General features: G+C 39.6%; 1 protein-coding gene across 1 annotated transcript; it reads left to right on the top strand.

The window, feature by feature from the left end:
* Positions 1 to 455: 455 nt before the first annotated feature.
* On the top strand, positions 456 to 6,318 carry RPS16 (ribosomal protein S16). The gene is made up of 5 exons (XM_063445175.1): positions 456 to 643; positions 2,333 to 2,434; positions 4,597 to 4,693; positions 5,985 to 6,032; positions 6,129 to 6,318. The coding sequence occupies exons 1-5, from the start codon at positions 569 to 571 to the stop codon at positions 6,272 to 6,274; spliced, it is 468 nt and encodes a 155-aa protein (XP_063301245.1). The 5' UTR covers positions 456 to 568; the 3' UTR covers positions 6,275 to 6,318.
* The last annotated feature ends 4,651 nt before the right edge of the window (positions 6,319 to 10,969 follow it).

The following is a 10,969-nucleotide window of genomic DNA, read 5'->3' as shown; positions in this document are numbered from 1 at the left end:
CAGGACACACAGACAATATGGAGCTCTTAGAAAAGAGGGACATTAGGATAGAAAAGAAGGACAGCTGCATTTCTGCCAAAAATAGGGACTGTCCCTCCTAAATAGAGACACTTGGGAGGTATGTTGAATTATGAATTGTCAGGAACTCTCCAGAAAATTCCAATTGTAAACTAGTCACTAGAAAAATGAATGAGCTCCACAAAAATGGCTGACAATGAGAATATTCCCAATCCCTCTGTGAATCCCCTTGTGAATTTAGTAAATTACGCTGTTTGCGTTTAGCTGCATAAAATAAGCCACATATAAAAGAACCAATTGGGTTACAAACAAGGAGAAAAAATGATGTTGCCCACAAGAAATATGGCGCCGGCGGCTTCCTGCTCTCAGCTCTAGTTTCCGGTCTGTGCGTCGTACGCGTGCGCACGGCGGGCACGCTGGCCCTTGATGATCCTTCGAGGAAACCCCGCACTTCCTTTTCTCGCTGATGCCCATCGCGGAGAGGCGAGTGCACGACGGGCTCTTTCCATAAAGCACCTCTGCTCATTTCCCGCTGCACCCAGTGACCGCCATGTCAGCTGTCTCGCCTCCCAGGAACGTGCCGACCAAGGGGCCCCTGCAGTCCGTCCAGGTTTTTGGGCGCAAGGTGAGTTGTGTAAGGTCGGGATATAGGGACCGCGTGTGCGGCCTGCCCGGGCATAGAGCCTCCTCCCTGGGTCAGCTCTGTACCCGAGTCCCCGGGTAACTAACCAGCTGCCCTGCAGACAGAGAGCCGGCCTCTCCCAGGATACTGGGCCTGGTACCGAGCTCAGGAGCCTGGTTACTGCTAGCAGTGTTGGGTGGGCCAGTACCACACACACCGCATGGGGCAGGGAGAGCTGGTACCGAGCTCAGGAGCCTGGTTACTGCTAGCAGTGCTGGGTGGGCCAGTACCACACACCGCATGGGGCAGGGAGAGCTGGTACCGAGCTCAGGAGCCTGGTTACTGCTAGCAGTGCTGGGTGGGCCAGTACCACACACCGCATGGGGCAGGGAGAACTGGTACCGAGCTCAGGAGCCTGGTTACTGCTAGCAGTGCTGGGTGGGCCAGTACCACACACCGCATGGGGCAGGGAGAGCTGGTACCGAGCACGACTTTCTCTTATATTAAATATGCAATATATGCTGAGCTAAAATAAAGTTTTTTATATATATATATATATATATATATATATATATATATATACACAAAGAAATAAATCTCTTGGCACTCACTCTTTCAAAAAAATCATCAGATTTTTCAGCCTAGGTGCAATACCACGTACAATATATAAGCAGAAATGAAGAGATGCTCTCTCAGGACTTGGCAACTGAAAAAAAAGGGGAATTTATTCCAGTAGGTATAACATCAAAGATTAACCAACGTTTCGACCCATTCGGGTCTTTCTCAATGGGTCAAAACGTTGATTAATATTTGATGTTATACCTACTGGAATAAATTCCCTTTTTTCAGTTGCTAAGTCCTGAGAGTGCATCTCTTCTTTTGTTTTTATATATATATATTATTATTTTTTTGCCTTTGTTTGATGCCAGGCCATAGGTAAACTATTTAAAAACAGAACATTGGGTTATTGTGGAGCAAAACCCTAAACTGAGCCAGATGCAAGACACAAGTTATCTTATGGTATTATGTTTACTTTAGGTAACTTTTTAGAAGTGTGTTCTGGGTTTTCACTTTTTTGCCATGGCCAGTTTGTTTGAAATTCATTTTTACATAATTAAAGGACTTAAAAGGCACCCATAGCATGTCTTAATATCAATGCAATGGTCTGGTTGCAGTGGATTTCCTTTTTTTTTTTTTTTTTTTAAATACAGCAATCTAAAACTTGGCTACTGCAATATTAGGATTGCAGGATTAAGTACACCTCTGGTGGCTGTCTACCTGACAGTCACTAAGGGTGCTTATGCTGAATACCAGTGTCAGACTTGGTCATTCAGTCAGAAGCTGCTTATTATGGAGATGGTTTGATTGGTGCTGAGCACTAGCCTCTCAAATCTTTTTTTTCTTAACAATATAGTGTTGGCAATAAATGTTTCTATTTTTAATACTTTAAAGTTATTGTGTATGTGATGGCAAGATTGTATAATTATTATTTTTTTACCGATTCTGTTAACCTGTACTGGGCATGTTATAGTATTACATGCCCAGTAAATGTTAACAGAATCATGTTCTAGTATTACTGACTCCTAGGTATTAAGTTTTTTTATTTCCGGTATAGGACAATATATTTTACTACACTAAAATTTAAGTGTAATTTAATGCCATAATTTAATCAATTTTAATGTCTTTCTACAGAAAACAGCTACAGCTGTTGCCCACTGCAAGAGAGGCAATGGTCTCATTAAAGTTAATGGAAGACCTCTAGAGATGATTGAACCTGCAACACTGCAGTACAAAGTAAGTATCAAGTATCAATATAATTTTGTGATGCAAATTGTTGCTTTCTTCTTCTAAAATGCCCCAAGTGCATTTGTTTCTGGAAGTTAATTGCGAACAAATGTTTTCCTTGTGTACATTCAACTAATCAAATGAACAGTGTATGGAGAATAAAAACTCTGAATCAAACTTCTCATGGTCCCTCTTGAAGGTGTTCATTGGAATGTACACTCAAATCTTCTGGTTCGGTGACCTATTGCAGGAAGAAACTAGGCTCTCATCCCTGGCCTCAAATGCACTTGGAATGGGACTTTTAGTGATGTGTGTGTGTGTGTGTGTGTGTATTTGCTACATGCGTACAGGTTCCTTGAGGTGCAATACAAGCCTATGAAGAAATCCATTTCACCTTTAGGGTTGACTTGGATTCTGAACCTGAAGTTAGGAATTCAGTAATGTTTAGTGAATGGAAACTATTGACCGTTTTTACTTTTTGCCGTGCAGTGCAGAATGTCATTGCATAACATTTGTTCTATAAAATCTTGCATATGACATTATGTAAAAATAGCAATGCTTTTGTGAATGTGTATTTTTTTGTGAAAAGTGTTACAAAGCTGATTGTAGTATCATTTGCGTTTTTAGATTAAAAGTTATTGATGGATGCACTAGTCAAAATTAATTTTACAGTGGTTATGGCAGTGGAATATCTAGATGTTTGTATTTTTTATCTTGTATTCACAGCACACTTGTATCCAATCTTATATTTTCATAACTTCCATGTTAAAGGGACACTAAAAGCACACAGACCACATCATCTAGTTGAAGTGGTTGTTACCCTGCAGTATAAAACTTTTTTTTTTTTTTTTAGTTTAGAGAAACTGCAATGATGTTTACATTGCAGTGTTAAGACGGCCTCTAGTGGCTGTCTACCAGACAGCCAGTAGAGGAGTTTCCTGCATTTACATGTAGTTTAACTCTGTGAAAGGACGTTTTGCTTCTTACTACTGTAAACATTCTAAGGCACAGATCTGTTTGAAGAGTTATTAGCCTTTTAATGCACGAATGTGACCCATAGCTATGTACTCTGGCACTCTGCATCTGAAAGGCAAGCTATGAACATTTTTAGACACAAGGAGAATTTCTTCTAATACCCTTCCTGCTCTGATCAAATCTGCACATTTACTAAGGTGCCCTTCCACTTTCTGTAGGGGAAAGTCTAATCCCCATAACCTCCTTAAGCCAGCACTATTCCACAGTTAAATGATGATTCCCCAGGATAGACTGACAAAGAGGCAGATCAGGGGCAGAGCCAGCACAATTCAAACACAGCCCTGGCCAATCAGCATCTCCCCATAGAGCTGAATTGAATCAATGAATCTCTTTGAGGAAAGTTCAGTGTCTGCCTGCAGAGGAAGGACATACTGAATGTTTGGATGCATTTTAGGCAGCCATGACCCAGGAAGGATCTCTATGGAGTGGCCAGTGAAGTTATCACTAGGCTGTAATGTAAACACTGCATTTTCTCTGAAAAGACAGTGTTTACAGCAAAAAGCCTGAAGGTAATGATCCTACTCACCAGAACAAATTCAATAAGCTGTAGTTGTTCTGGTGACTATAGTGTCTAGCAGTTTTCAGTTTGCCACTTGTGTCCTAGGTGCCTGTGTTCTGTCCCCTCTTCACAGATGACGCAAAAGCAGAATATTTAAGTTCCACATTAGCAGTATTGGCAATTATGTCCATCTTTGAGTTGACAATCCTCAACAAATAAGTTGTGACAGAAGACCCAATGGCTTAAATACTGCTGTTGTGGTAGCAGGAACCCCTGCTGTAGCTGAATCTGAAAAGAAGCTAGACTGCTGGCACCCAGTTGACATAGATTAGTGAGACAAACTGTTGAATCTTATATGAGGTATAGTACCTGTGAACTCCTGGCACCATAAACACTACAGCAGGCTGTAGTAGTTATGGTGCTTAGATTTGCATTTTAATACTCCAGATTTTCTTAGCCCACTTAGTTACAGCCATAAATGTTTTCATGTTCTGCAGCATTTTGCACGTGCACATGCATAGTAATTTCTCCAGAGTGTTTAGTCTTGATATCTCCCCTCTTTAGTTCAAGTTTTATAGCCTATTTAATTGAATAAAAATAACATTGTATTAAACTTTTTTTTCTGTCCTCTCCCTAGCTTTTGGAGCCTGTTCTTCTCCTTGGCAAGGAACGATTTGCTGGTGTTGACATCAGAGTCCGTGTTAAAGGGGGTGGTCACGTTGCACAAGTTTACGGTGAGACCCTGAGAAATTTTGAAAACTTCTTTAACCCTTTAATGAATTGCGCACATTCTAAACCAAAAGAAAAATTAAAATTTCAGCTACAGATTTGTTCAACTGTAATGTAAGGGTTTTTTCTTGAAATAACCCCATATATATTGTATATCTTTTTTTTTGGCTTTCATTTAACATCCTATATCTATGCTTAACACAATATTACATGTAAAAAAAATGTTAAAAATGGCGTGTTTTTTTATTTTTTTACAAAAAGGTTTACACATACAGTGTAGCTTATTAAAAATAACTAGATTAATATGTCAGTCCTGATTGGTAAAAGCCTAATGTCTAGGATCTCAATACATTTTAGATGGTTCATTCTAAATCTGTACCAACCCCCACAAAAATGCTAAACAAACCATACCCCTTACTCCATACTTACACTAACAGTACTCCTAACAGAATTTTAATCTCAACCCTGCACGCGTTGACGCTAAAACAGCATACCTTCCCTTAACCCTACCGTTAATAGTGATTCTACCACAATGCAAAGTGTAACCCTGCCATTTACCCCTATGATAACCCACTATTAATCTTGGTATTAGAAATGTATCTTACTGTATTTAACACAGTTGGTGATGATATTGCCACCATCTACTGGCCGTTATCAGACCTTTGAATGGACCTGGTTCCCAGACAATTTTATATATAGATCAGTGTTGGGCAGCTGGGACAACCCAGCATCAGTCCCAGTCTGCTTGGGAGACCCCGCCAGGGACTTTACAGACCACAAAGGGTCTCACCTCAAGCTGTCTGCACAGCACAATAAGGGGAGCCCCAGGTATCCATTGATACCTGGGTTTAGTGATGTAAGCATGGATTTAACACTGCTCACACCATGATCTTTTAATAGGCATTTAAATAAGTCTCCTGCTTCCAACGCTGCAAACAGCTCATCTAGAAGTCTGAGGCAACTAAAATGGCTTCAGCAGACAGAGGGGAGCCCCGGGTTTCCATTTATCTTTTCAAAGTTGTGCAGGGCAATCTGTGCAATCCTAAAGGCATTAAACCCCCAGTATGTAGGACAGTAAAGAGTGTCCTAATGTTGTTAAGGGGTTAACTTGTGGCATTTCATAGCCTACATCACTGCGTATGTAAACACAATGTGACAGTGGTGTTGTATGACATTATGTAAATGGAAATAGGTTTGAAAACTAGTTCATCTGAGTTTTGTTGCATCATGTGTTTATTGGTGGGTATATAGGGTTTTTGTTCTGTGACAAATATATATTTCCTTTTGTCCCCACAGCAATCCGCCAGGCAATTTCAAAGTCTCTTGTAGCTTACTACCAGAAATGTAAGTAGTCATTTTCTTCATGTGATTTTAAAAATTATATCTATATCTCTCTCCTTTTTACCCTTGATCATCTTTCATGTTTTTTTTTTTTTGTAGATGTTGATGAAGCTTCCAAGAAGGAAATTAAAGACATCCTCATCCAGTATGACAGGACCCTTCTAGTTGCAGACCCTCGTCGCTGCGAGTCCAAAAAGTTTGGTGGACCTGGAGCTCGTGCTCGCTACCAGAAGTCCTACCGTTAAAACTATTATTTACATTTTTCTGGAAATAAATCTTTGAAAAATCAGATTCAGGTCTTGTTTGTTTTTTCCTCTTTTTCTGTTAACTAAAGTCCTTATTTTATCTGAGGGCTGTGGTGGTTTTTCTTTGTAATATTTATTTTTTGCAATGTGCATCATGCAAATTAGGGAAGTAGCTACATTAACTTAGCATTTACTGTTAAAGGATATATCCATGAAAAAGTTTGCTTTATCAAAGTGCTACTATGAAATGTTGAGGCGTGTTACTAAAATGCTGCATTTGTAAGTGTGCAACATAATTGCAGTGCTGCTGTAATGGCAGGTTTTTATGCTGCTAGTGTTAGGGGAGGGGACAAAATGTTGCATTATACAAAACAAAACCTTTGAATTGTCATTTGTAACATATATGCTTGATGATTAAGTATGTAGAAATCTATTTGCTCACCTATCTGAGGCAAGGTTTATTTTATGTGCAGTTCTAAATACAGCTTTTTGGTGCATGGTAAACCTTTACATATAATTTTCAGTTTGTTGTCTGTTTTTGTATAAATACAAAAAGAGAAGTCCTGCGCTTAGTCCCATTACTGCTGGGCCAGCAGCAACGACTACAATACACATCAGCCCCAATATATAGTAAAAACCAAAGAAAAGAAAATGTTACTTGCGCTTTCTCCTTAATCCCTATGTATATTTAGACAAATGGAGATCATTTAGTTGCTCCAATGGCCATTGGAGGGAATGCCCGCCTGCCAACGTCAAGGCAGACCCCCCTAAGCGGGTCCTAACACTGACCCTTCAGCCTGCTTCCTTGAGCTTCTGGCAAAGATATCTCTAATGAGACAGGGGTATTTTTTATATACACCCCTATACTTATTAACCCTTAATAGGGAACACATGGGATGGGCAGCAGCATTGTAACCAGGCTGTGTGATACAAAGTAAATACAAATACAAAAAGAGAAGTCCTGCGCTTAGTCCCATTACTGCTGGGCCAGCAGCAACGACTACAATACACATCAGCCCCAATATATAGTAAAAACCAAGGGGGGGTCTGCCTTGACGTTGGCAGGCGGGCATTCCCTCCAATGGCCATTGGAGCAACTAAATGACCTCCATTTGTCTAAATATACATAGGGATTAAGGAGAGCGCAAGTAACATTTTCTTTTCTTTGGTTTTTACTATATATTGGGGCTGATGTGTATTGTAGTCGTTGCTGCTGGCCCAGCAGTAATGGGACGAAGCGCAGGACTTCTCTTTTTGTATTTGTATTTACTTTGTATCACACAGCCTGGTTACAATGCTGCTGCCCATCACATGTGTTCCCTATTAAGGGTTAATAAGTATAGGGGTGTATATAAAAAATACCCCTTTCTGACTCATTAGAGATCTTTGCCAGAAGCTCAAGGAAGCAGGCTGAAGGATCAGTGTTGGGACCCGCTTAGGGGGGTCTGCCTTGACGTTGGCAGGCGGGCATTCCCTCCAATGGCCATTGGAGCAACTAAATGACCTCCATTTGTCTAAATATACATAGGGATTAAGGAGAGCACAAGTAACATTTTATTTTCTTTTGTTTTTGTAGTATATTGCAAATTTTGGAGTGATATTATTCACTAGGAACTTGATGTTTTAGTATTGGTAGTATTTATAGCATTGTACAAGGTAGAAAACAAAGGTGAAATAATGCTTAAACACTTTGAAAGTGTCATAGCAGATAATATGCTTTATAATACCACTTCATAATGCTGATTCGTGTTTGGCAACTCAAAGATGCCAGGTCTTAAGAGCGCAGGGCGTTCTATGCCGTCCTTATTTAGATGGCTCTAAAAGCCGCAGGGCGTCATAGAACGCCCTGCGATCTTATGTACTTACCCGGTCCCCCTCCGTCCTCTTCGGCCCGCGAGGACCTTGCGATCACATGGACGGCATAGCCGTCCAAGGCATTGCCAGCAGGGGGAGTGTCTGTAATGACAGGTCCTCCCCCTGCTGTCTGAAAAAAATATAACAGTTGAAAATTAAACTATATATACTTGGCTCATATAAATATATCTAAGTATATATAAACACAATGTCTGTGTATTTTAATATTATATAATTACATATAAATATCAAAGTGCACGTACAATATTGATTAAATGTATATATCATTTATTTATATATTAAAAATAATGTAAATACCTTAAATGTAAAAGAATAATAAATATACAAGTGTAATTTTGTTCTAACTGTATTTTAAAATTGATGTGTGTGTGTCAATTTGAAGGACCTGCCTGACAACCCGGGCCGAATGTTCAGGGAATTTAATTTGCTAGCACTATATTTAACCATGTAACTTTCCAAGACACCATACAACCTGTACATGGGGGGTACTGTTTTACTCGGAAGACTTCGCTGAACACAAATATTATTGTTTCGAAACCGTAAAATGAATTACAACGACTATCGTCAGTGACAGCGAAATTTTTTGCATTTTTCACACAAATGGCACTTACACTGACGATACAATTGTGATACACTGACGATACAATTGTGATACACTGACGATACAATTGTGATACACTGACGATACAATTGTGATACTTTTTACTATTTTGAAACACTAATATTTGTGTTCAACAAAGTCTCCCAAGTATAATAGTACCCCTCATGCACAGGTTTTATGGTGTTTTCAAAAGTTAGTCAAATATAAGGCTTGCCTTTCAGTTTTTGCACATTAAAATTCGCCATGTTTCATTTGAGGCCGTATGGTAGCCCAGTAATGAAAATTACCCCCTGATGGCATACCATTTGCAATAGTAGACAACCCAAGGTATTGCAAATGGGGTAAGTCCAGTCTTTTTTAGTAGCCACTTAGTCACAAACACAGGCCAAAATTGGTGGTCAAATTAGTTTTTTGCATTTTCAAATATTAACACTAACTTTGGCCAGTGTTTGTGACCAAGTGGCTACTAAAAAAGACTGGACTTACCCCATTTGCAATACCTTGGGTTGTCTACTTTTGCAAATGGTATGCCATCATGGGGGTAATTCTTATTCCTGGGCTACCATATGGTCTAAAAGGCAACGTAACCAATCTGGCCATTTTCAATGTGGAAAAAAATGTAACACGTTATATTTGACCCTGTAACTTCCCAAAACACCATAAAACCTGTACATATGGGGTACTGTTTTACACGTGAGATATAGCTGAATACAAATATTTGTATTTTATTGCAGTAAAAGCAAACCGCATTTTGACATTCACAGTTAAAATGTCACGTAAAACTAAATTTAAAAAAAATCTTATTTTCTTTTTTATTTTTTTTATTCATATTAAGTTATGTTCCATACCTAAATATTTGTTAAATGAAAGCCCTGTTTCCACTGAATACAATGATATATAATAAGTGCATTTAATATGAAAGAGGAAAATTACGGTTGGACAGACATATAGCGCAAATTCTAGGTTTTGTTTTGATCACAACTTGTACATTTGGCTGCGGTCTTACGGGGTTAAAGTGTTACTTGTGTGTGGTTTTTTTTTGTTTAAAGAGTGGATTTGTTGCTCGTAGTAACTGGATGTCATCCTTCAGTAATGAGGGGGGGGGGGACCTGTTACCACTTATTCGTTGGCTGAGTGTGTCAGCGAAGTGCTAGCAACCCATGAATGAACACAAAGAAATATGCACAGAATTGACATTAGCGTGGAGTTTTTTTTTATTTTTTATAAATAGGTTGGCTAATGTGATAGTTAAACCTAGGACTGCAATCTAAATGATTTTTTTTTATTTATTACTGTCGTGGTCATGGTACCTTGAGTCACCTTTTATTTATGATTGCTCTCTGCACAGAAAGTTCTCTAGTCTATAAACTTTCTCTATCAGAATAATGTCTTTATTTTTCATCTAGTTTTCTTTAAAACCTAAGATTAAGTAGGGACTGCTTTGTCTTATGTATTTTTCCTACTCTTGACATTTTCTGACACAAGGTGAAATGTAAAGGGACACTGTAGGCACCCAGACCACTTTAGTTAATGGAAGTAGTCTGGGTACAATGTTCCCATTGCAGCTCTAAGTCTTTCCTCAGTGGCTGCCTACCAGACCGCCACTGGGGGCGCTTCCAGAATCGTAACAGACTTTTGGTCCGTTAACAGATGCTGGGCGTCCTCATGCTCTGCATATGAGGACCTCCAGTGTCAGATTTTTTATTTTTTTTTCTTTTCCCATAGGAAAGCATTGATTTAGTGCTTTCATATGGGGAGGTCTAATGCATGCACAGCATTTGTCGCGCATGTGCATTAGAGCCCGCTCGTCACGGGACTGAGGGGGAGGAGCTTCAACCCACTGCTGAGGGACATTGGCGCTAGGAAAAGGTGGTAAGTAATGTGTTTTTTAACACTGTATTTATTGGGGAGGCAGAGGAATTGGTAGTGCCAGGAATATTATACAGCTTTGTATTCCTGGTCCTACAGTATCCTTTGAACTCCGCTCCATTTCCTGTGTCAAGGTGGAGGGTATTTTGGGAAAACTTTCTCTGACAGGAAATTGGAACTGACTTAAGCTCCTCCTTGTGTCAGAGTATGTCAGGTAGAGGGGAAAAATACATAAGACAAAGTAGTCCCTACTGCAGTGGTGTATCCTGGTTTTGTGCTGCCCTAGGCCACCCCTGCCCCGCCTTCTTAATACACACACACATTCACTGAAAGATACGCATACACTAACA

Source organism: Pelobates fuscus, chromosome 3, assembly GCF_036172605.1.
Source record: "Pelobates fuscus isolate aPelFus1 chromosome 3, aPelFus1.pri, whole genome shotgun sequence".
NCBI lineage: Eukaryota > Metazoa > Chordata > Amphibia > Anura > Pelobatidae > Pelobates > Pelobates fuscus.
The sequence above is the reverse complement of the archived record's forward strand: the minus strand, read 5'-3'. Positions and strand labels throughout refer to the sequence as shown.